The sequence below is a fragment of the Rosa rugosa genome, chromosome 2 (genome assembly GCF_958449725.1).
Source record: "Rosa rugosa chromosome 2, drRosRugo1.1, whole genome shotgun sequence".
NCBI classification, from domain to species: domain Eukaryota; kingdom Viridiplantae; phylum Streptophyta; class Magnoliopsida; order Rosales; family Rosaceae; genus Rosa; species Rosa rugosa.
The window spans coordinates 65373641-65400285 of record NC_084821.1 but is presented as its reverse complement, the minus strand read 5'-3'; the positions used below and the strand labels follow the sequence as shown (position 1 = coordinate 65400285).

The 26645-nt window shown below is 37.1% G+C and overlaps 1 protein-coding gene, 1 long non-coding RNA gene and 1 pseudogene across 7 annotated transcripts; all 3 read left to right on the top strand.

Moving 5' to 3' along the window:
• The first annotated feature begins 890 nt into the window (after positions 1–890).
• Positions 891–23260, top strand: LOC133729376 (probable LRR receptor-like serine/threonine-protein kinase At1g07650). 2 transcript variants are annotated; one of them, XM_062156890.1, is made up of 24 exons: positions 891–1029; positions 14944–15109; positions 15843–15914; positions 16007–16075; positions 16159–16230; positions 16329–16400; positions 16525–16596; positions 16686–16757; positions 16846–16917; positions 17028–17099; positions 17191–17262; positions 17878–17946; positions 18280–18342; positions 19022–19087; positions 19185–19220; positions 19311–19345; positions 19467–19843; positions 20170–20365; positions 21116–21253; positions 21454–21572; positions 21653–21863; positions 21952–22186; positions 22417–22567; positions 22678–23260. In XM_062156890.1, the coding sequence occupies exons 1-24, from the start codon at positions 906–908 to the stop codon at positions 23050–23052; spliced, it is 3006 nt and encodes a 1001-aa protein (XP_062012874.1). In that variant the 5' UTR covers positions 891–905; the 3' UTR covers positions 23053–23260. The 2 variants fall into 2 exon arrangements, with proteins under 2 accessions (XP_062012874.1, XP_062012875.1); XM_062156891.1 differs by lacking the exon at positions 891–1029 and adding an exon at positions 14459–14678.
• LOC133729380 (uncharacterized) lies at positions 7369–10628 on the top strand. Of its 5 annotated transcripts, XR_009856353.1 has the most exons (5): positions 7390–7710; positions 7825–7877; positions 8383–8447; positions 9601–9665; positions 10416–10628. It is a non-coding gene; the product is annotated as an uncharacterized LOC133729380 (long non-coding RNA). The 5 variants fall into 5 exon arrangements; XR_009856352.1 differs by having other exon boundaries at positions 7392–7877; XR_009856351.1 differs by lacking the exon at positions 8383–8447 and having other exon boundaries at positions 7395–7877.
• Positions 23261–23532: 272 nt separating the features above from the next.
• LOC133729378 (palmitoyl-monogalactosyldiacylglycerol delta-7 desaturase, chloroplastic-like) lies at positions 23533–25402 on the top strand (annotated as a pseudogene).
• Positions 25403–26645: the final 1243 nt, after the last annotated feature.

The following is a 26645-nucleotide window of genomic DNA, read 5'->3' as shown; positions in this document are numbered from 1 at the left end:
TTCTATGTCAAATTTGAGTAGATATGTCTTTTTTTCTCTCTCTCTCTCTTTCCTTAAAATAATATTCAATTTTGACATTTCTACTGGAGCAAAGATTAGTCAAAATATTAAGATGTGAAATTTATTATATCACCTGTCAAATTTGAATTTAACACAAGTTAAAAGATATCTCCATTGGAGATACTCTTATTAGCCCCAACATGAGTTTGGTCGAATTAAAACATCAACAGAAAAACATTGGAAGACGTGTTCTTTCTGTAAAAGGAAAGTTTCCGTTACTTTAATCATGTAATTAGCCTACGATGTACTACCTTATATAAGGTAATTAAACTTTACATGTTATAACATCTCTCATATACTAATACAATGAAGGGGAGTGCTACATACACATAACACACTCACCTGCACGCGGTTGGATCAGCCACACTCAGGACACCTGTCATTAAACAGAATTCACAAGAAACAAAGTCATTTTTATAATTCTTTTTTCTTCTCACCTTTGCCCGGCCTTGCGTGTGTTTCCCTTTCTCCTTCTTCTTGTCTTCTGAAAAACTGAATTCATCTTGTCTTTCCTCTTTCTCCTTATTGACATGGATTTGTTTTTAAATTTGTTGTTGGCCTTCCTTCATTTTTCCCATTCATCAAACTTTTTATCGGATTTTGTTCAGTCATACTCGTCCATTGGTTTTGATTTTCGTTGACCATATAGACTTATACAAGTTTTGGATTTTTGAATGGTGCCAAAACGCTTCCTATGTTGATTTATTTTTCACAAAATCACTTTAAGATGTGAGAGAAACTATATATTTAAATAGTTAGTGTACAGAATGGGTAGATATTATTATATTATGAAGAGCTTAGCAGCTGAAACAGAGATTGGAATGCCAACTGGGTTGTGAAGAAAAATGGCAGAAGTTATCACTGGTCAAAAACCCATCTTCTTTAGCTATGTTGCTGTGCTTGTTGTGCTTATTTGTATTGTACCCATCAAATCTCAAGCACGATCTGGGGCTCTTGCACCTGATGAAGGTAAAGCTTCTTACTTTGGAATCTTAGTTTCAAATAGTATACATAATACATGTGAAATGCATAATCTTTGGAAAGCTAATGGTTTTATCTAGGGCTGTCACTCGGTCGGTTCGAACCGCTTATAGGTATTACCAACTTCAAAACCAAAACATTCAATTCAAAAATTGAGCTACCAATTATCAACCAAAATTTTTGGTTTTTAATCATATCTACCAAATTCGATATTTCGGTTTTCGGTATTATCAACTTTAGATCAACTAATTCTTTTTAATATAAATTAGAATGAATAAAACTAGATTTTTCAATTTTATAGTCGTAAACTTTGTATTCATAAAAAGACATCAGACCCATACAATCTCTCTTAACCCTAGTGCCGCGAGAGAGACCCAACATCTCCAAACGTTCCTGTCCGGCGGCGGCCATGGGCAGTGCCGGCTTCACCGCGTTGTCCAGGTTTGCTGGCTGTCGGACGGGTGCTTTATTGCCCGGGGTTTTGGTCTGCAGAGAAGGGGTTGGCTTAAGGTTTTGGCAGGATGGTTGGCGGAGAGTTTTGGATAGCGTCTCTGGGCGTTTTGACGTCGCTTTTCTGTGCAGATCCGGCAAGGGGCTCGAGCGTCTGGGCGCGCTCATGGTGGACTTCCATATCCAGCGGTGCTACCACGAGTGGGTGGAGGGATGGAGAGGGGCGGTGTTTGGGCAGGTTTCCTCTCGGGTCTGGATCCCCGATCTAGATCCAGGCTGCGTAGGGATGGGATCGTGGAGTTGGAGGGTGTCCTCCTGTGGTGGTCCGACCGCGATGTCAGAGTGGCGGTGGTGGAAACCTGACGTCGATGGCGGAGTGGTGGGCGTGGTGGTGCAGGCGAGATCTTGGGCTGGGCGTGAAGAATGGAGGCCGACTGCACTTGTGTTCTGGGCTCGGGCTTTGTTGCTTGGGCTAGATGGAGTTTGGGCCTGGGTCTGTGGTTGGGCTCAGGTCCCAAAATGTTTTAATTTTAATTTTTGTTTTATTGCATGTTAAATTAGGGTTTAGTTTCTTTTGGTCTGTTTTTCAGCAATAAGTTACTTTCTAGGTTTTGTTTTAAGTTTTAGCTGTTGGGTCGGGTGCACTGCAATTTTGGCATAGACAATCTTCTATTCAGCGATCTAGAGGTCGTTCCTGTTCTGGAGTTAGGTCAGCAGCGGTGGCGAAAATGTCTGGCGGTGGCATACTGGCATAGACAATCATCCTTGGCCTTCTAGTGGGATTGTTCCTGTCTGATCTTGAGTCGGAGGTGATGGCGATTTGGAGCATTTGTGGATTGATGGTGTTGACATTAAGGTGGCAATGGTCTTCGGTTTAATTTAGTCTCAGGTCTGACGGTCTAGCATTTCTGTTTGGTCGGGTTCGAAGTCACAACTAGTGTAGACTTGGTCGATCAAAGGCAGGTCAGGAGGACTCTGGGTGGCGAGTTAGTGTTGACAAAGTTGTGTGCCTGCGCCTATTGTCTTTGCCTTTTAATTGTAGTGCAAGTTAAGTCTGTAGTTGAGTCGGGGTTTGTTTGGCTCCGTTAGTCAGTCATGTTGAAGTTCCAGTGTGAAGTCCAGTGGCCATTTCTGTGTATGAGATGATGCCAAAACTCATTGTATCCAGTTCATTATTAATGAAGTTTCTTCTTGATCAAAAAAAAAAAACTTTGTATTCATCTACTAATTATAGCTTTCTTTTTATGGCATCAAGTTTTAGCCATTTTCAATAAAACTAGGTTATTTAACCATTTTTGACTAGGTTACTTAAAATACATGTACTATTAGTGTAGTATAGGTAGTCATGTTCATACTATTATGAAAATTTTTATGCTTATTTCTTAATATATATGTATATGTATTGAAAACCATAGTATATAAAGTTAAAATTTAGATAATCGATAGATTCGGTATTTACTAAAAACAAATCAACTTTTTCAGTAATTTTTTATTTCGGTTTTATTGGTCTCGGTTATCAAAAAGTCGGTTTGCTAAACGGTCAATTTGGTAATTACCAAACCAAGTGGCAGCACTAGTTTTATCCAATCAATGTTGATGGAATTGGAATTCGAATTGGGTTTTGCAGAGTATGAGATTTTTAAACTATTTGTTAGAAAAAAGAACAAGTTAGGACAAGCTTTATCATACCCAGTTCAGTCTTCTTTTTTTGAATGATTTTGAAGTTTTGTTTTGTGGATGTGGGTTTTGCAGTGGAAGCCCTTCGTGAAATAGCTACTTTGTTCCTTGCGCTCGAATTACGTCTGCAGTGCCGGTTTATTCATTGTTGGGAGTCTCTCCACTCAGAGCAAAGGCCCCAAAGTTTATACCAGTGGTTTGGGAGGCTCCTCCCTCCGGTTGGATAAAGGTAAATACGGATGGTTCATTTTCAAGCACTACAAGAGCAGGTTTTGGGGGTGTGTTCAGAGATTCTGAGGGGCTTTTTCTTGGGGGCTTCTCATTTAATGCTACGGTGCCAAGTGCTATTAATGCTGAGGTTCTCGCGATTATTGAAGCAATTAACGTTGCTTTGGTCCGTCGCTGGACTCACATTTGGTTGGACACGGACTCAATACTAGCACTACGATACTTCAAGAACCCTGGTTTAATACCATGGAGATTGCATACCTCATGGTTGAATTGTTTACACAAGGTTAGTCAGATCACTTTCAGAATGACACATATCTTTAGAGAAGGGAATGCTTTAGCTGACAAATTTGCCTGTTATGGAGCCTCAAATGTTGGTGCAGTCTGGTGGAGAACCTTACCCTCTTCCTTTCTAGCAGAGTTTGGAAGAGACTTGTCTTCAAGAATTAATTATCGCTTTTCTTAGTTTCTGTTTTCCTGTAGATTTATAGTTTGTCATTTGTTCTTATCGGATTGTTTTTCTTTGTACTGTTTATGTATTGCTCCTTTGCAAGTATGGATATGCCCGGCTTGTTGCTTTGCGCCTCTTGGAAGTGGTTTTGGCCTAGTCCCCCCTTCCTATTGTACCTTTCTTTTTTTTAATAAAATTTCGACTAAGGGCGACGAGTTAGTCCTTAGTTCGCTTCAAAAAAAAAAAAAAAAAAAAAAAAAAAGGACTGGGATTTCAGTGACCCATGTAGCAATGTTCTTACGTTTTCGGGCCCACATACTGATCAGTACAACAATACTCTGGTCTGCAATTGCTCCATCTCTGGCAATGTATGCCACATTGAAAGCATGTATATGCCTTTTACAAGCCCCACTTTTGTTATGTTTTCTCAATTCAGAGAAGTATTGAAGTTCATAGGTTGAGAGGTTACATTAGGCGCTAGTCTAACCAATGTGATACTGATGTTCAACTAGAGCTAAGGCGAGATCGTTTTTTCTAGAGTATAATTAGCTGGATGACATGAATAAGGATTTTATGAGTATGATCATATATATACATGCCTTCTCTACTAAGGATATCCTTAACTTAGCTTATGGTACAGATTTCCATATTTTGACCACTTTTCGATTACATATTCACATCTTAACCGTTCAGTTTTTATGTATATATGAGTAGATCACTTCAGCAAATTTTCAGCCAAATTAAAGATCGTTAATGCATCCAAAACTGCAATTTACATGAACGGTTCATGTTGGACATATTCGGTTTGTTTTTGTTATTATTTTATTAGATTGGAATTGACAGAGGTACCCTTCTTATATCATTGATAGATCCGCCGATCTGGTTAGATTTGGCTCATTCGGAGGGGGGGGGGAGGAGATGAGGATATGCAATTTTAAGGATTTGAAATGAGAGAGATTGTTGAGAATCTGCAATTATAAGGATTTGACATGGGTAATTTTCTATTTTATCGGTTTTAATTTTTCTACATGTTGATTTCTGGCTGTGAGAGAGATATGATGTGAATCTGCATTTGTAAGGATTTGAAATGGGTAATTCCTATTTTTCTATTTAGTCAGAATCAATTTCTTATGCATATTGGTTTCAGGCTATAAGAGAGATAGATACATTTCTTTATCACTGAGAAATTTAGAAGCCGAATCCTTCCGATTGATATCCTGGGCTCTAGAGTTCTTGATTAGTACTATTATATGCCACATGGTGGAATTGACATGGAGTCTGTACTTATGTTTGACGCATTTAATTTTAGTGTGTTTAATTGAGTTTTAGAATACTTACTTACACTTTTTTTCCTTAATATTGTTCATCTTGTTGTTTGTTACTGAAGGTCAATAACATTTGTGAATACGTTCTTATTGAGGTACTCACTTCATGATTATGCTTCTGTTATATATTAAGATGAAGACTGCTTTCAACAACACGAGTGAAGTTGTTTAATGTGGTCTTTTGGGTCGACATAGTTGGAAAGGGGTCGTGACCACTTACCCAATTTTAAACGCAAGTGACATTTTTACCCCCAATCTAATTAATAAACTACAAACTTCTCTCTCCCTCCCCTATCAGACTCTCTCTCTCTCTCCCCCCTCCTCCTCGTTGGAGCGTCGGAGCTCTCTCTCTCTCCACCCTCGTCCTCAATGGAGTGTCGGAGCACCGGAGTCCGATCCACAGCGGTGAAAACTTCGCTGCAGAAGTTGTCGCCCGGCGAGTCGATGACGGTGACGGAACCTTTCCGGCAGATTCTGGGCCATCTCAGCTCTGTTTCTCGATCCGGATCTTGGCCGGGTCTTGCTTGGGGAACCCGACGGCGACGAAGACGTAAGGTGGTTGAGGTTGAGGTCGGTGGTCCGGTCCCATCAACCTTGTTTCGCCAACTCTTCCCATCTCGACGAAGACGATGACGATCCAACTCCGCTCCCCTTACACAACCGCTCCCCGACCACTCCTGCACCAGCCTCACACTCCGGTGGGTGCCCAGAGCAATTTCTAGGTGCCCATATCACTTTTTTTTTTTTTGGTATACTATAAGCTTCGAGAATGGGGAAGGAAACAAAAAAAAAAAAAAAAAAAGAACTTGTACAATTGAACATATAAATTGATCAATTGTGTCTGTAGTGTATTCATTTTGGTTTTGGGAGTTTATGCAATTCATTTGAGGGCAATAATATGATTATTGGAGCGTAATAATATGATTATTGGGGCAATAATATCATTATTAGGAGGCAATAATATCATTACTGGGAGACAATAATATGATTATTGGGGGACAATAATATGATTATTGGGAGGCAATAATATGATTATTGGGGGGCAGTAATATGCATATAAAGTGATCAATTGAGCATGTAGTGTATTCATTTTGATTTTGGGAGTTTATGCAATTCACTGGAGGGAAATAATATGAGTATTGGGGGGCAATAATATGGTCACCGGTCGCCGGATTCCCATCACCGGAGTCGGCGGCCGACCACTGGTCACCGGAGTCCGGCAAGGTATTCGACGACTTCTCTCTCTAAGTGAGAAAGGAGGAGAGGGCAAAAAAGTCCTAAAAATAAATAAAAAAGAATTAATTGGGTAATAGGGAAATAATCTCTTAAAGTGTTTTGGGTAAATGGGGTTAAAAAACTCTTAGTGGAGCAAGTGGGCAATTTTTAAGCTGAAATTGGATAAATGATCATTTCCCCTTATAATAAATGAAAATCTGGTATTGTAAATTCTATAAAATCTTAATTCTATTTAAAATTAGAGCTTTGATTATATTAGTTCAAATTCTTTATAGTGTTTGTTATTGCTTTTCAGTAAGTACTGACGGTGACGGTCAGTAGCAAATATTGTGAGTATATATACTGATGGTCAGTAGCAATGTCTGTAAATAGACTTATTCAATAAAAATGTCAATTACTTACTGTGAATATCAATGACAACAAGTATACAGATTCTCAGATGCAACGCCAATAAGTATATTGACTTTTAATAGTAATGTGGCAAATATACTAACCCTCAGTAGTATTACGTATTTGTTGTTGAATATGATAGTACAAGCTTCCAAGGCTCAATCAACAATTCATCTTCTTGATTTTCATTGGTTACTAATATTAATTTATAGAGTATATATATATATATATATATATTTTTTTTTTTTTTTATTTTTTTTTTTTTTGAGAATGTGGAATTAGTAATTACCATTGATAACAAACAATCAACATACATGAAAGTCGGGAACCATAAGCGCATTCCTTGCTAGAATGTACGCCGCCCGATTACAATCACATGGGGCAAAAGTATAATGAACTGAGCAAAAGAAACAAAACAAAGATTTAACTTCTTCAATAAGAGCACCTTCAACTGACCAATTTTCCTCCAAGCATTGTAAGTCATTGAGAATTTCCTTAGCATCCGATTCCAAGATAATTATATATATATAAAAGTAAAATGAGAATGGTACTGTTCAATGAACAGTAATACAGTGACCTGCCCGTTTTGCCCCTGCATTCTCTTTGGCTTTTTAACTGATTACCCCGGCAGGTGTACGTCTTCATTGGCGTCCGAGGCTTTCCGCGTGGCTCTGTTTCCTGGCTCCACGAAGAGAGAACAATCAAAGAGAAATCAAGAACGATCGAGGACTCGAGTCCAGGTGTGTTTCTTTGCTTTGCCCGAAGAGAGAGAGAGAGCATTTTATCCTTGGCCTCTGGCTGCTATTTACCCCTCCGCATGTGCACCGACTGTTGCTATCGTGTCTCTATTCCGAAGAAAGGGGGAGTGGGAGCAAGAGGGATCAAAGAGTGAGAGAGAGAGAGCGCGAACAGGTCTTCGATCTTCAATCGTCTTTGATTTTCATCCATCACTGCTTAACCCAATTGATCCCTTTCTCATTTCAATTAACTACATGGGAAAACTGATTAAGGTTACGGCATTTGCAGAGAAAAGTTTTCAGGCCTGCGATCACTGTTGAGGTCCAAAAGACAAGTCTCCTGTAAGTAGATTTTGTTGATTCTTCTCATTTAGTTTATGGGTTCGTAATTTGGATTGGATTCTACGCTAAAGTTTCAGTCTTGATTTCAATTAGGTACTTTTGCTCTTTAATTTCTGCTAATTTTATACAATTGGGTTATCTGGCACAACAAGTTTAAGCATATTTGATTCAGTGAGCGATCGTGTATAATTGATTTCCTATTAAAGTTTGCATAATAGTGACTTTTGGGTTTTCAGAGGGCAAAACCATTTGGGTTCTGCGGACGAAGAGAAAATGAGGGGAGTCGGGAAAAAAAAAAAAAAAAAAAGAGGGACGAAGAGAATTTGTACTTGGTCACTGTCTCTGATCTATTGATTAACAATAGAGAATAAAGATAGATACTTGGAATTACTTCAGTCTTTCTATGAAATTATGTGAAGTGATTGATTTAATTCTACTGAAATGCTTGAATTACAAGGCTGCTAATAAGTGCATCTAATTGGGTTGTCATTGATTTTGGTTGCAGGTTTTGCATATTGTTATTGTTGGTCTTTCAAGTGATTTATCTCTCAGATCAGTTGTGTTCTAGGGGTGAGTTTTTTTTGTTTGTTTGATGTTATTGTATTCTGCTGATAATCTGAGAAAAGAAAAGTACAATAAAAGCAAATAGAAAAGGCTTTACATCTAAAGATACTATTTTTGTTATTTCGTTTTCATTGTTTAGGTATCCTTTGGTTTATTTGGAGCTGTTTACAGTAGTGTTAGATAAATTTTTCATATAAGCTTGCATTTCGGAATAATGTATAATGTATATGGTAAGATGTTGTTATATGTTATCTACTCATTGATTATTGTTGTCGTCACTGTTATATTGGAGCCCATTTCAATCAGCTTTTCGCTTCTCAATTTGAGATAGAAAAACTGTGGGGTGGAGAGAGAGCAAAGATATACAGATATGTTGTGTATGACTTTGGTCCAGCTGCATGCTTATATTTATAGGAGAAGAGAACCTCTGGGTTCCCTATTATAATCACGTGTAGAGCCTAAAATGCTTACTTCTTTTAGTCAGAAAATTGGAAGTTCCCTTAAGTACTTTGGTTGTGTTGTGGTCATGGTGTTTACCCGTCCCACGATTTATTCTCATATGTGCTGCGCCGACTTGCTATAATGCTATGTGCTTTCTGGAAAATGTCGAAAGGAGCAGACCGGTTTAGAACTTTAGATATGATGAAAGTCCCGAAACTGAACAAAAGGGTTTGGTATTTGGGGAGCTTATGGCCACTCACTTTAGTTTTGTTCTATCTACTTCATCTGACTGCAATTCTGACCAGGTTCAATCTTCAATAACTTTTATTTCTAACCCCTTCAATCAATTCAAAAAAGATCACAGCATTTCACGTCTGAATTTGCTTAGAAACCATATAGGTATAAGATCGACTTTGAAGAGTTAGCTAGGCGTTCTGGGAAAGGAGTTCTAACTTTTAATTTTTTACTTATTTATTTATTTATTTTGGGTCACAGAAACTTTGTGTTAAAGTTATTGTTGGGATGTGCCTGACTTCTTATATAAACACTCCTATGCAATGCACTGTTGTAATTGATTGAACTATATGCCTGAGATATATGCATATGAACTATGTCAGATTATGTCAAATTGTTTGAGTAGATGAATTCCATTTGGGTTTCTTTTTTTTTTTTATCTATCTTTACAAATTGAAAATTTAATTCATTGTTTTCTGTGTAGTTGGAGCTTGAAGGCTATTCAAAAAGTTTGAAAGACGTTTGGAGAGTTGAGGATTCTGCTGCGAGGTTAGTATAATCAGTGATTCCTTTAGCTATTTCTTTGTATTGCAATTTTGTTGCTGTCACATCAAAAATTTATATCACCAACCTAAATTAAATCACCGAAATTTAAGGGAATCTGATACTTTAATGGAGTTGATGTTAACAGTTTGTTTGTTGATATAATCTTCTGTCTATTTCTTTTATCCATTCTATTCTTGGCATCTTTGTTCATACTTTGGTTTATCTTTGTTCCTCTCACACATAAATATATGCCCTCAATACTTTCATTTAATATCTGAAGTACTCGAGAACATAAATTTAGATGATTTCTGATCCACTTAATAAATTTGATTCTGTTACCTGTAATTTTTTAAGCTAATTCACATTCCTTCTGCACCTTTACACTGAAATTCATTTCCAGTATCAGTGTCCTGCATTCCCTTTTTTCTCCATCACAACTTGATCATCCACTTTTCAGTTTCAAGTCATGCACCAATTGTCCTCACCATTTACACATATATATAAGTTCAGCAAATACAAAAATCACTTCCAGATAGAGGTTTGAGTAAAAAAATTGATCACTTTTGTGAGGCAACTTCTTTGTGTTTGCAATTGTTAAAGATTCATACTGACTTGATTTCCCTTTGTTGGTTATGATATATGCCTAACTTCATATATGAAAGCCTTCTTCAATTGTTATATCCATCACTAATAAATTCTTCTATCAAGTCAAATGGGTGCATATCTCATTTGGGTGCATATCTGATTCTGCAGGACTTCTGCCGGCATAAATTCTATTACTGTTATGAGGTAGGATGTACATAACGTAATGAATGAGTTCTAAAGAAAATAAAGTTGAATTGAGCTTATGTGAATACAAATGTCATTGCATCCTAGCTGAAAAGAAAAGCTGCTCAAATTGCTAAAAAGGAAGTTCATAATACGAAGTTGCAACACAAAACTCCTAGAATTGCTCGATTGTAAAAATTGCTCCACTCAAAGTGTTTTATTTTTTTGTAATGAATAAAAAATTAGAGGTACAAAGAAAAGAGAGGACAAAAGTTTGTAATGAATAGTTTCACAGTTTTGATAGTTTTAATATTGGATCAAATCAATGAATAATATTCATTGCTCCCGCGGCAACGCGCGGGCAACAATTGCTAGTATGAGTAAAACCATGTTGCCTTGCCACCATTACAGTTCCTGTGCATCACGACAAAGTGCTACCAGACCTCTATTGCCCAAGTGCTCACTTTTTTTTGGATCAATTTCCCAAGTGCTCTGCGTACAGTTTAATGAATGGTAGGGTGGGGGCCTCCTATTTTGAAGTAGGCCATGCTTGGAATCAGAGAGACTCTCAGACTTCAATAACTGCCATCTTTGAGATTGAAAACTGTTTTTATCCAAAACTCCAGCCAAACCCTCTTCAACTGCTTGCAAGACCCGTCTGTTTTATCCACTGCGACCAACCACCATCTCCTAATCCGATCATCACCGTCACTTAACCACCTGAGAAGCCATATCAAACACCACATTTTCTCTGCCGGCTTGCCCATTTCATAATACCTGCGTCTGCCTGATGAAAGTATCTTCCCATATGGATCATGTTTGGCAAGAAGGGCCATGAAAAAAGGACGTGCCATTGCCATAAGAAAACAAACAGAAGAGAGACAATTAATATACATTCAATGTAAGGCTTTGTAAACAATGAGAATACTACCTATAATAATAACCAATGCATAGTTGGAGCATTTCACATGCGCCGAAGGGGTTTATCTTGGGCCTAGGAAGCCTTTGGGTTCCCCTTGACAAAGTCAAAAAAAAACACTAAACAACTGTGAAGAGCCAACCACGACCAAAACTTGGGGGAGAACACCAGCCAACCACCAGAGTTTGAAAGGAGGAGGACATTACCGGAATAAGACAATAGATGTATGATTGACAATCTGCAAATCTGAAAAGTTTTACTTTATGCTGTGCCAAGACGCTAAATTGTAGAAAACCAAAGAACCTTGACCATGTACACCACAACATTCGCAAACTTGAAGAAACAACACTGTCTAGTCAAACTAGACACTATCTCCCGAGATCTATCGACCTACAAAGGAGAGAATTTGGGGGAGGGAATATTACTACTGACAGTCAATAGCAATATCTTATCGAAATATTTAGATGTGATGCCAATCTCGTAATTAATAACAATTTGAATGAATGCAGTGGTAATCTTGTAATTAATAACAACTTGAAATACGGTGGTAATCTCGTAATTTATCACAACTTGAATGTTTAATTACAATTTAATTTCCTTTCCCTAGTTTTAAGGTGACCATACGGATTTCCACTATTTGCATCATGCTCATGGTAATTTAACTAACTAACTTAACCTTAAGGCCTCGTTTGGTTCACGGAAGAGAAACCAATTCCCTTATCTTTCCTATGGGGGTGGGAAATCAAAATTCCTGTCAGTTTTCCTTTCCTGTGTTTGGTAAAGTATGGAAAGTATTCAGGAAAGACCATTTGATTTCCTTTCCTATGTTTGGTTGGTAAAGGAAATGAAAGTAAAAATATGTCTAAGTTTCAATAATACCCTTGTATTTTGAAATAAAAACAACATCATAAAAATTTAAAAGCACACCAATTTTTGGGACCGTGACCACTTACCCAATTTCAACAACAAAATTGCCCACTTACTCCACTAAGAGATTTTTAACCCCACTTACCCAATTTAATATCTATTGACAATTTTGCCCTATCAATTCACCTAAAACTCATCGATCTCTCTCTCCTCTCAAACTTTCTCTCCTCCCAGAGTGTCTCTCTCTCTCTCTCTAGCCGGCAGTGCCGACCACGCCTTCAACACCTTCATCGTCGACCTCGAGCCCGGCGCCGGCTAGCACATCCCAAGCCCCATCTTCGTCGACCTCAAGCCCACCGTCAATCGCCGAACACCGATCTGGACTCCTGGTAACTCTGATGATCAAAAGCTCGCACTTTCTGATGTGATTTAGGGACCGGTGACCGCAGTTTCTTTGCTTCTTTGCTCCCGGAGCCTCTTTGCTTCTGGAGGCTCACTGATCTGGAGTTGCTTTGCTTCTGGAGTTGGTCTCAGTTTCGCCCCTTAAATCCCCGGAGCCTCTTTAGATCGACTGGAGAAGACGAAGGCAGCCGGTCGGAATCGTACCGGAATCGAGCTGAAGAAGCATGGGTGTCTAAAGGGGAAGCATGGGTGGCCGGAGAAAAATTCTGACAGTTTTTTTTTTTTTTCTGATTTATCCGGTTGCTGCGTGTTTTTTTTTTTTTTTTTTAAGAATTGTTGTTCAGTTCTTTTTTTTGGCAACGAATAGCAATTTTTTTTTTTTTTTTGAATGTCTATTGGATTGGAGGCCAATGATCTACTATATGTTCAACAATATGAGTAATCTGACATTGCAATGTAACTGTGGGGTTTGTTTGATGGTCTACTGGGGGGCAGTAGACACATTATTGGCCCCCAGTAGACTTTGATACGATGGACAGGGATCACTATAGTGTGGTGTTTTGATAAGTTACCTGTTGTTTTCTGTGTATTAAAGTCAAATTATCTGTGAATCCTACAAAAATGTGCATTTTTGGTGGTCTATTGGGAGGCAGTAGAAACATTAGACTTTGTATTGGGGGGCAATAATATGATTACTGGGGGGCAGTAATATGATTATAAATTGATCAATTGTTCCTGTAGTGTATTCATTTTGGTTTTGGGAGTTCATACAATTCACTGGACGTCAATAATATGATTTGTGGGAGGCAATAATATGATTACTGGGGGGCAATAATAGCCGGATTCTGGAATCCGGTCACCGTTCGCCCGAGTCCGGTCACCGGTCGCCGGAGTCCGGTCACCGGTCGCCGGAGACCGCGCCGGCCACTGGTCACCGGAGCACAGCAAGGTGGAGGGTGACTTCTCTCTCTAAGTGAGAAAGAAGGAGAGGGCAAAAAAGTCTCAAAAAAAAAGAAAAAAGAATTAATTGGGTAAAGGGGAAATAATCCCTTAGAGTGTTTTGGGTAAATGGGGTTAAAAAACAGTTGGTGGAGCAAGTGGGCAATTTTTAGCCTAAAATTGGGTAAACGAGCATTTTCCCCCAATTTTTTATGCATAATCAATCAATTTTTTATGGGTAAATTTGGCAATTGTATATTTGAGCAGGGTTATTATTATCCAAAATTGCAGTCATAAATGCTGGGAAAGAAGAGGGGAAAATCAATCCCATGGGTCTTGAGTGGAATGACCTTCCCCCCTATTTTCCCCTCTATCAGGAAAGTGCTTCCATATTTTGTGGTTACCAAATGAAGGAAAGGAAAGCCTTTCCTTTCCTGATGCCTCAAATCCATGAACCAAACATGGCCTAATGGTAAAAACCTCTACATGTCGAGCTTAATCATCCTGTGGGACCCACACATGTGTGGCCGGACTCCATGCTCAAGCAATTACAGAGGGCGCCCATGCCTCCACACCTGTAATCAGTCAACTCTATTTTCTCTATCTCTTTCGAAAACTCCAAACTTTTTTCTTTTTCTCTTTTTATACTCGAGAAAGGACAAGAAGAGAAAACACTTGTCCCAGCGAGGGTTGAGTAACCAACTGGCTCACAGCTATGAATTGCATACACCGGGACGAGTGTAAAGAACTAACTTTTGAATAACTTTTGACCATATAGAAGTTCCGTATAGAATTAATTACACATAACTTTTGAATGTGTGTTGAGTAGAACCAAAACGCCTACTCATCAAAGCACATTTCCTTTTCACAAAATCGAAGGGTCGCTACTTTCAGATTTGTGATAAACTATTTAAATAGTTACTGTACAGAATGGATAGATATTATAAAGAGCTTTTGCAGCTCAAACAGAGAGTGGAATGCCAACTGGGTTGTGCAGAAAAATATGGCACAAGTTCTCGATAGTCAAAAACCCATCTTCTTTAGCTATGTTGCTGTGCTTATTGTGCTTATTTGCGTTATCAATTCTCAAGCACAATCTGGGACTCCTGCACCTGATGAAGGTAAAGCTTCTTACTTTTGGAATCTTAGTTTCAAATAGTGTACATATTACATGTGAAATGCATAATCTTTATGAAGTTCATGTTTTCATCCAATCAATTTTGATGGAATTGGAATTGGAATTGGGTTATGCAGACTGCAGAGTATGAGATATTTATACTGTTTAGAACAAGTTTGGAGAAGCTTTATCATACCCCTGTTCAGATTTTCTTGCTTCTATTTTATGAATGATTTTGATGTTTTGTTTTGTGGATGTGGGTTTGGCAGTGGAAGCCCTTCGTGAAATAGCTGAACAACTGAATAAGGAGGACTGGAATTTCAGTGATCCATGTAGCAATGTTCCAACTTTTTCGAGCCCACATACCGATCAGTACAACAATACTCTTGTCTGCAATTGCTCATTCTCCGGCAATGTATGCCACATTCAAAGCATGTATGTGCCTTTTACAAGCCCACTTTTGTTGTGTGTGCTCAATTCAGTGAAGTATTGAAGTTCATAGGTTGAGAGGTTGTATTAGGCACTAGTCTAACCAATGTGATACTGATGTTCAACATCAGCTGAGGCGAGATCGTGTTTTTCGGAACTTTAAATTGGTTGATATTTCATTGGCAAGTGAATAAGCGTGTTATGATTATGATTATCTGAGATATATCTTAGATTACTTGGTGTGCATTAGGTATTGACCAGTTGAGAGTTGTCTTTAACCTCGTTTTCTAAAGATGCAACTGATTTAGACTTGGTAAAGAAAGAATCTATGTTTTCAGCCAAAAGGGCCAGCCAACTCGATATACTATTTAGGTTTCTTAACCCCCTTATTTCCCAAAATACCTTTCATGCCTTAGTGTCTTTGGCATCCAAACACCATGATGAATTCTTCGTATATGCTGGAATCACTATGCTGTTTCAGTGAAACCAGTCTATTTATATAGATATCTAAAGAATTCAACTTTCTCAGTAAATTTGAGTGCATAGACCTCCAAGTCTAGCACTCAATATGGTCTCTTAACAAATTAACTACCTTGCTCTTATTCCAGTTACATTGACCTTGGAACATACAAGTGTAACAATTTTATGTCCTTGTTCATGACTATTTTCTTGAGACTTTACTCTGGGATTTTGAACCCAACATTAATAATCTATGATCTTTCGAATCCTTATTGTGCAGTAATCTTACTGGTCAGGATCTAGATGGTGTTCTTCCAGCATCACTGGCTAAGCTACCTTATCTTAAGCAAGTGTATGAAGAAATTTCCATTATTTCCTTTTTCCCTTTATCACCAAATATCTGTTAAGCTTCTACCTAATACCACTCTTTCTTCTGGCTGATAGTGATCTGGGTCAGAATGATCTTAGTGGTTCGATTCCACGTGAATGGGCTTCAACCAAGTTGGAATTTCTGTAAGTGAGAATCTTGCTTATGTTTGAGTTTGCCAATTAATTTTCATGCCGATAACTGAACTAATGCAATGTACCCAGAGCAGGGTTCTCAGCGTGAACAACTTATCAGGACCTATCCCTGGCTATTTGGGAAACATAACTACTCTCAGAGCTCTGTAGGCACCATCTTTATCAATCTCTTCATTATCATTTAGAATTGATTTGGTACCAATTGGCTTTGTTTGGCTCTGACCTCGAGTGACTATGCTTCCAGGGCCTTGGAAAGCAACTCATTTTCTGGACCTGTGCCTTCTGACCTGGGAAAATTGACTAACATGGAGTTTCTGTCAGTGTGCTTTTATTTTATCTTTTAGTTTTTCCATAATTTTCAAGTGTTTTGCATTGTGAATTTATTAGCAAGTCAAAATGATAATTGACAATGATTTGTTCCTGCCAACTGGTAATTACAGCTATCTTCGTGCTAACAATCTCACTGGAGAGTTGCCTGTGGCTCTCACTAATCTGACCAAATTAAAAGTACTGTAAGTGATCTTTCTGTACCTTACTTTAGTTTCTTTCCACAGGAAAGATTTCAGCCTTATGTAATTCTTTTTTTTTTTTTTTTTAACAGTCAGATAGGTAGTAACAACTTCACTGGAAGAATACCGAACTACTTTCAAAGTTGGAAAGACCTCCAAAACTTGTAAGAGGCTTTTCCGTTATACGATTTAATCTTCTGAGGATATTTTCAGCTGGCTATAATCGAAATTCATTAATTATGTTGCTTACAGAGAGATGCTAGCGAGTGGTCTTGAAGGGCCCCTTCCATCCAGTCTCTCTGCCTTAAAGAATATGACAGACCTGTAAGTCCTGGCTTCCATCCTTTAGACGCTTTTCAAATTTAACAAAAACCTTAGATGATTACCATAGATATTTGTACTCTTATAAATTCGCATGATATGACCCTTTCCAGGAGGATTGGTGACTTGAGTGGTGAGAGTTCAGAATTTCCAAATTTATCAAACATGACAAACATGCAGAAACTGTGAGCCATCTTTATACTTTTAATTTATTTTCTGATTGATATAAACTGCTTGCAATTAGAATTGTTCTTATATGAATTGTTAAAATTCCAGGATGTTAAGGAGCTGCAATATAACAGGAGAAATCCCTGGATATATATCCACCCTGACAAACCTGGCTGTTTTGTAAGTCTTCTGTTTATTCATTATTTGCTTTATCATGATCAGCCCTTAAAAGTTTGCTTTATACTGTATGGTTCTATAATGTTACTGAAGTTGTATTACAAAATGATTACATACGTAAATATAGTGACATAAGACTATTCTGTGTGGTCGAGTTTTCTCCTGGGAAGATAAAAAAAAAAAAGGACTATTCTGTTAATAATTAGGCTATGTTAGAAATTTATGAACTTGAACTTTTTCTTGGGTTACAATGCTAAAATTGTTGAATCATTCTAGAGCCAAATGTAAAATTTTGTGGAACATTACTTCACTGTTTTTATAGTCTAGCATATTACTTTAACCTCCATTTCTTTCAGTTTGTTTTGATGTGATACCAACTTTTTTCACTTTTATACATATAGGGCTTACTATGCAACCCAACCTTGAATTTTGTGCATTATTTACAGTCCTTGAACAAGTATACATTACATGTACGTGTGGCTAACTAAATCAGTCTTGATGATAGTTAATCAACTCATTTGTGGTAATACACTATTGTCATTAATAATGTTTCTGCATGTTCCCAATGTTGTTTATGTTTATGACTCCTGGTTGAATCCTTTTTTTCCTTTTTTGCAGAGATCTAAGCTTCAACAGATTGGAAGGGGCCATTCCAAATTTTGCTAATATAATGCGGTTATCAACAATGTAAGGTTAAATTCATGAGGATAGTTAGCTTGCCTATCAAATTTTGATGTTTTCCTTAGCCAAAGAAAAGAGGAAGATTAGGATGTTTCCAAACACACAGATAAAGCAACTGATCGACCTAAACTTTTCACACTCGTCAGCTTAAATGATACATTCTATTATTAATTATATAAGCAAAAAGGCTGTATAAGTATGGATTATCTTTAAAAGCATTTTACTCTCTCTCTCTCTCTCTATATATATATATATATACACACACACACACACACCTATAAACATCTGTTTCTATTGCTCTTTTTTGAACTGAACCTGTTTCTGTTGGTTGGTGATCAGATATTTGACAAGTAACTTGCTTACTGGGCTTCCAGACTGGATCAAAAGTAGAGACAGTCGCTAGTATGTTTCTTCATCTCCTATATTACATGTTAACTTCTGCTTCATCCTTTTCATTTATTTGGATCATATACATACTAATATCATATTAAGAAGTTAAGATAGATAGCACCAGCTTTAACAGTAGCTGCTACCAATTCATGATAGCAGAAGCTGCTGCAGGTGCTGCACTTAAGTTCACTACAAGTGCAGCATCAAATCTTAACATGCTCGAAGGATATGAAGAAGGATAACTTAATCTTACCAGCATGAATTGGACAGAATTTGTCATAGTCTGAAAGTTCATGCAATTGTATAGAATGGTTCATTGCAGATAATTGGTCATAGGTTCTGACACGGCATATAGTTGTAACAGTTTAGCTTTAGCATGTGTTTGTGTGGTTCTTTAGAGGATCGGAGTCTTTATAATCATTAATTTGTCAGAATATAAACTACTAGTGAACACATCCTCTAAGCTTAAACTTTTGGGACTTGTTGTAAACTAACAGACTTTATTACAATCTTTTTGATATCTAGCTAGTATCAATTAGTGTTGTTCAGCTTTAAGTTATTATCTTTATATCTTTGGCAAGTTGAATATATTCATCAATCTTTCCAAATTAAGTTAGTTTACCAAAATAAGTTGATGATGTTTTTTTTTCTCGGAGTTCTAGTTAATATTGAGCTCCATCTTTGTGTGCAGCAATATAGATATCTCCTACAATAACTTCTCTCAGAGCTCTGTCCCAACTACTTGTCGAGAAACTTTGTAAGAGCAATTCCTTTTCAGTTTCTTTTCTTCTGACCTCCTTGAGATAAACAAACTTTACTTTCTATGGAAGTAACTACTTTTGTTGTTTCATCAGCAATTGGTTCAGAAGTATTTCCCAACAGAACAACTTGTAAGCCTCTCACTCAATGAATTTCATGCGAATTTCTATTTCTCATTGTTAAGTTTCATAATCTAACAGAATTTTCAATTTGTATTGTAGAATACTAAGCAATTGCCTCAAGTCATGTTCAAAAGGTAATTGAAACTGTTCTGGAATTCAAACCTTTGGTGTATGCTTCTCTGTTAATATAATGTGGAAAATCTACAGAACATATTGTTGATTTGTCTTATTATATATGTCATTTCCTTTGCATAGATCAGTACTCATTGCATATAAATTGTGGTGGAAAACAAACCACCATCGGAAGCATCAAGTATGAAGGAGATGAAGCCTCAGGAGGTGCAGCAACATTTGTTCAGGCCACACCCAATTGGGGGTTTAGTAGCACTGGTGATTTCGTAGATGCTTGGAGTTCTGACAAGGACTATATTGCCAATAATGTTTCCATACTTAAAATGAACAGCTCCAAATTGTACACAACTGCACGACTTTCTCCTCTTTCTCTCACCTACTATGCCCATTGCTTAGCAAATGGAAATTACACTGTGAAACTACACTTCGCAGAGATAGTTCTCAGAGACAACAGGTCTTATTATGGTGTTGGAAGACGAATGTTTGATGTTTATATCCAGGTACCCATTTGTAGTATTTTTTACTTATGTATATAATATAACATTTCACAGGGAATGAGCAACGCATGCATCATTTGAATAAAGTAGAGATGTGAAATGTAGGATTATTCTATATATATAAAGCGCATCTATCCACCAAAATGTCATAATAGGTAAATCTTATATCTATATTACTTACTGTCTAATCACTTGGATAAATCTAACTGTTCTCCGAAGTTATTCTGTCATAACCTAACTTCCTATTCACAACTCTCGATATTCTTTAATTTACCTAGTTTTTTCATAATCACTGTTGGTATGTCTTATTTTCTGCTAACTTATTGCAGGACAAACTAGTATTGAAGGATTTTGATATTACAAAGGAAGCACTAGGGGTTGATAAGGACGTGATCAAGGTATTTAAAGCAGTTGTTAATGTTAAGACTTTACTGATCCGCTTTCAGTGGGCTGGGAGAGGGACAACTAATGTTCCACTAAGAGGAAAATATGGTTCTCTTATATCAACCATCTCAGTGCAGTCTGGTGAGTAATTAGTTATGATTTTTCTTGTTATACTGCGTTGTATTAATCCTGAGAGCAGCCTTTCGATTAATCATGGCCATGTGATCATGATTACATATACACTAAAAAGATTACTAGTGAAAAAAGGAGGATTTAGCTTGATATACATTATTGGTCAATTCTTTCGGGTTCACTGGTTGTCCAACTGGAGCAAATTGTTTTCCTTGATTTGCATGGCTGGGATTATGAAATGCAAAATTGAATAAATTTTCTTCTCTTGCAAGGTTTTACCCATGAACATTTTGTTGTGGTGTGAATATATTACTATAATCTGCAAAATTTCTTATCTTTTTTTTTTAATTGAAAATTAAATTTCTGAAGCTTAAATAAAAGTTGACCTCTCCATATATTGGTAAAGAGTCAGTACTCAGTAGTCATATGTTTAATTAGTTTTTCAAACGGCATATCCCATGCCTTTTCGCTTAGAGGAGTTGGGAACAAACAGATCGACTCCGCAACTTCCTTATATTAACATTTGCTTTCTTTGTGCCTTATTTGTATCTCAATGACAATCTTAAATTCTTAATCTGAACACTTTTATATCTCATATATTGCCATATAAGAAATGTTCTTAAGCTATATGGTAGTACCTTTTGTAAACTTTTATATCTCACATATTGCCATATAAGAAATATTCTTAAGCTATATTGCAGTACCTTTTGTAAACTACAATCTTATGATCCCTCATCTTGGCTCGTATTTCACTTCTAGATTTCAATCCCCCTGATGACAGCAAAAGGAAGATTTATATTGTGGTTGGAGTTGTTTCGGCTCTATGCCTTATCTTCTTAATTTTTGGCATTCTTTGGTTAAGAGGCTGTTTCGGACACAAGACAACCAGGGAAGAAGGTACAGTAGATAACTGTGCAAATCAAGTTTTGGTTTGAAAAGATAATAGTAATGCATATTGCTCACACAGTACTGTGCGAATTTCTAAAATGGTCCATACACTGATTGCACATCTATCCATGAATGTCAATTGAAGTCTGATGTTTACCATTTTAGCTTCAAGTTAACCTGCAAGTATTTCTAACTTTGTTACATTACAGAATTGAGAGGATTGGATCTGCACACTGGTTTCTTTAGATTCAAACAAATTAAAGCTGCTACTAACAACTTTAATGCTGCAAACAAGCTTGGGGAAGGTGGCTTTGGAGCTGTTTACAAGGTATTCTACAACTCTTTTTAAGTTTCCTCATACTTGTATGTATTTTCATTTCATTTGTTAATGCTTTGTTATCTTGGCAGGGTGAATTATTGGATGGCAGTTTTATTGCCGTTAAGCAACTTTCTTCAAAATCAAAGCAGGGAAATCATGAATTCGTGAATGAAATAGGCATGATGTCTGCATTACAACACCCAAATCTTGTTAAACTGTATGGATGTTGCACGGAAGGAAATCAGTTATTGTTGGTCTACGAATACATGGAGAACAATAGCCTATCACATACTTTATTTGGTAATTAAGCTGGAAAATTTAGAAGGGTATATATATGATAACTAGCTTGATGAATTTACATTTCTTTAGTTATCATTGTTATAATCAGGTTCGGAGGAAGGCCTACGGAAATTGGACTGGCCTACAAGGCAGAAAATATGTGTTGGTATTGCAAGGGGTCTTGCTTTCCTGCATGATGGAACTTTGAAAATCGTTCATAGAGATATCAAACCAACCAACATATTGCTGGATAGGGACCTTAATGCTAAGATAGCTGACTTTGGTTTGGCTAAGCTGGACGAAGAGGAGCAAACCCATATTAGCACCAGAGTTGCTGGAACTATGTAAGCACCCTTTCATTCACTGATTTTGTTCTTTCCATTTCTTGGTTTAGATAACATATATTTTTTTCAGGTCGATCTGTTTATTTATTTGACAATAACTTCATTATTAGCAACCTTGCATCCTAAGTATCATTGAGATTAATGTGACCACATATTCTGGTACCTTAAATTTGTTGGATAATCTCTCTATGAAGTCAACAAGGAGTCATGGGATGGTTGTTATTGTGCAGAGGATACATGGCACCAGAGTATGCTTTATGGGGCTATTTAACCGATAAGGCAGATGTATACAGTTTTGGTGTTGTAGCATTGGAACTGGTATCAGGGAAAAACAACATCAAATATCGGCCAAATGAAAATTTTGTATGCCTTCTAGATTGGGTAAGATATTCCTTTTATCAAATCAGTAAAACATGAAATGGCTTCTTATTTTCTTGCTGGTCTTGTTTTGCTTATTATAAATTTCATCTTCACTTTCTTCCCCAATGTAGGCCCTTGTTTTACAACAAAAAGGAAATCTAATGGAGCTGGTGGATCCAAAGTTGGGTTCTGGGTTCAACAAGGAAGAGGCACTTAGAATGATAAAGGTAGCTCTACTATGCGCCAATTCATCACCGGCACTAAGACCCACGATGTCTGAAGTAGTGAGCATGCTTGAAGGCCGAACTGTTGTTCATCAAGTGACCATAAATCCAAGTATTTATGGTGATGAAATGAGGTTTAAGGCCTTTACAGAGGACTCTGATCCGAATATGCAAGAGAGCTTTGAGGAGACTCGAAGCTTCATTCACTCCGATTCAAAACGGACCGCCTCTTCCTCATCGTCAGTCCTGAATATTGATACAGTTAAACCTGGGACCCGATAATGAAATTAAGCACAATGTCGCCCAAGCACACTGCCACAGAAAGCAGCTACTACCTAAATTGAAGTTTGACTTTACCATACAAGCAAGTGAAACCAAGACATGCACTAGAGACTGCAAATATAGTAACATCAACCATGATCATGTTATATATATTACTAGGAACTCTCAACTACATTCATTTGATTGATTCTTGTATTGTTTATAAAAAGAGTCCCCAAAAGTTACTTTTAACAGAAAACTGCTAGTCTACCGGTAATTCTGCAGGGGATGCACTTCCCCCATGTAAATATGTATAGCTTAGATTGAAGGGTTTCTAAAATGTGAAACCTTAAGAGCAAGTTTGTACCTTGAGGTCTCAGCACGTACGTTCAAACCTCTTCTCCCCTACTATAGCTAATGTAATAAACATAAAGCTTGGGTCTCGAAGTTTTGGAGGGAAAGAAGACATCGACCGACAGCAGTCCTACTTGATAAAATTACTCGAAGCATCTGACATCCTACACATTTCTATGGAAATTTCCCATGGTGAAACTCACTCCTGACTTTCCTTTGAGGCTTTAAATGTTTTTCATCAGTAGATGCCCATATTCAGTAACGATCAAATTCATAGTGTCCCGCAGGCATCACCTCTTGAATTAATATTAAGCTCTTGCATTGAAACCACACCATGACAGAGTCAGCACCCATCACAACTGTTCAGAATTGAATACCATGCATCTACCATATCTGATCCATGACGGATATTAATTTGCTTCACTAGATACATGCATGTAATATGTATTATAAGTTTCTATATATAGAAGGTAAAGAAGAAGCTGGCTGCAAAAACGTATATGCAATATGGGGGTGTGGTACACGTCGTGTGGAGAGTTTTGGGGGAGAGAATGGAACTTACAAGATGTAGCCACAACTAGTGGGCTTGTGCTCGTGCATTGCCTTTGTCTATTGGCACCCTTTCATTTCACCTGGGGTGCATTCTGTGTATTCCACATTCTGGTTTATGTGACGGGTTTAGGGATCACGCTGTCGTACCATAGAAATCTTGCCCACAAGAGTTTCAAGCTTCCAAAATGGCTCGAGTACTTGTTTGCCTATTTTGGGGTTCTCTCACTTCAGGTACGAGCGAACCTACATCATGTTAAAGTTAGAACATTCACCTAGTACTAGATTTTGTTCTTTTTTGATATGAAGAAAAAAAAATTATATTTTTGCAGGGTAGTCCAATTGCATGGGTGAGCACACATAGGTATCACCACCAATTTACAAAGACACCCACAGCCCCCTTCAGGGTTTCTGGTTTAGTCATATGGGCTGGATCCTCGATAGCAATTCTCGATTTGGAAAAGTAAAATTGTCATATACACACAGCTTTCTCTTTCTCTTTATATCACAACAAATTCTTTCATTCAACTACTGTATACAAGTCTCATTATACATACTAACAAATTGGACTGTAAGAGAAGCGTTATATATAATATACACCCTTTCCATATAAGAATTCTTTTTTCTAGCTGACACAAACTGCAGATACTTTTTGTTGAACCTTTTAAATGAGGTAGCTTGACTTTTGGTGCAGTATGGAGGACTAAAGAACGTTGGAGATCTGAAGAGGCAACCATTCTATGTGTTTCTTCATTGTACTTACCCTCTACATTCACTTCTTCTTGGAGCTTTGCTATATCTCCTGGGTGGACTCCCCTTCTTCATTTGGGGAATGGTAAGATCATGTGGTGAAACACATTAATATGATTTTGATCGAAACTTCTTTAGTACGTGCACCTGATCATTGATGATGTAGTTACTTTGTTTGCCTAATGATTGTTAGGGAGTGAGAGTGGTATATGTTCTCCATGCAACTTTGTTGGTTAATTCGGTTGGCCACATGTGGGGAAAGCAAGTATGGAAGACCGGTGATTTGTCTCGGAACAATTGGTAATACCTTTGGTGAACACTACTATATGTATAATTTCTGATCGTAATTATTTACCTAGTTTCTACTTTATCCATGTGTTTCAGGCTCTTGGGATTCCTGGTGCTAGGAGAAGGCTGGCACAATAACCACCATGCCTTTGAATTCTCAGCTCGTCAGGGTCTGGAATGGTGGCAGATCGACTTTACTTGGTATGTGATAAGATTGCTTCAGGCTATTGGACTGGCAAGAGATGTGAAGTCCCCAACTGAGACTCAAAAGCAACGAAAAGCTTTGGTTACTAGAACCATGGCTAGTCAAGATTAGGGATTGATGTAATTACTTTGTTAAGTCAAAACTATGTGTTGGTGTACATTAGTGTAGATCAGATGCAAATGTATGAAATGTTTTCGCAGCGCACGAAATGATAGCTAGAGAAGTAAAAATCAAAGGAGCCTATATCTGAACTCACTTGCCCTCACCTTTCTAATGCCCAATTTGGTTTCTACATTTCATTTAGTTGCCCAAGCTGCGAAAGTCGACCAACATTTGAGGAATGAAAATACGAAATTAGTTTGATGATATGAATTAACCATAAATTATAGGGGAATTTGATTCTACACCCAAATTCACACACCCCTTTTAGAATAAACTCATCCATAAGAGTGTTTTAATATACACCCAAACCAATTAATTAGGTTTATTCAAAATAAAAAAACCTATTAAATAGGGTAAATATTAAAACCCAATGTTGTTAAGAATTACTGAAGCTGCCATTATCAAATTCCCCATTCACCTATTAAATAGGATTAATAGTCAAAATCATCTAGCAAATATTATGGAGTTTGATTGACGTTATTGTTGGTATTACCTTCACTTTAGGTTTTTATCAGTACTCATTAATGTCATTATTATCATATAATGATGAATTTTTGGTATGTTTCTTCCTATATATAGAAGCTAGTGAATTCATTCGTCATTTTTTCTTTGGATGGAGACCTTTCACAAAGTTGCATATGATTTCAAAGGATGATTTCAAACGACCTATTCATGAGGTTTATTCATCATTTTCTTATGGGTTAGAGACTTTATTTCAAATAGGTACATATATCATATTCGTAATTCAAATTACCTATTCATCAGATTTATTTAGTATAATATCTTTGTTAATCTTTTGATTTTGTGTAAAGCTTGAATTGGATGGTTTTTTAGTAATTAGAAATTTCAATTTATGAATATGGTACAAAACTTAGTTTCATTCCTTCAAAATAGAATCGTTGTTTCTAATTACCTGATACTTAGATTGCTTTAATATGTAATACCTATGATTTAGATGTTTGTTTTTGTAGTTTTAAATTATTTGTATGACTCTATGTCATAGGTTGTTTATTCCATAACCTATAGTATTGACAATTAATATATCTATATTTTGGATATATATATTTAAATCCTAATAGAGTTTTACCTTTGAAATAGATCTATGAAGGTAATTTGCAATTGTATAAGGAATCACAACATGCAGGGCACTAGTAGTTGGGAGATTTATGAAGACTACATTGCAAAGTGCTAGTCGAGATGACAGATGAAGTGTTATAATGTTCTTTATATTATGTTCGAAAATGTAAAGTTTATATTTCAATTGTAAAAACAAATTTAAAATTGTTTATTTCAATACTGGATGAAC

Excerpts from the sequence above, each read along its gene's own strand:
- LOC133729376 (XM_062156890.1), top strand. The coding sequence starts at position 906 with ATGGCAGAAGTTATCACTGGTCAAAAACCCATCTTCTTTAGCTATGTT. Across the intron at positions 15,915-16,006 it reads CTACCTTATCTTAAGCAAGT|TGATCTGGGTCAGAATGATC; the intron begins GTATGAAGAAAT and ends TCTGGCTGATAG. Across the intron at positions 17,100-17,190 it reads ATGACAAACATGCAGAAACT|GATGTTAAGGAGCTGCAATA; the intron begins GTGAGCCATCTT and ends TTAAAATTCCAG.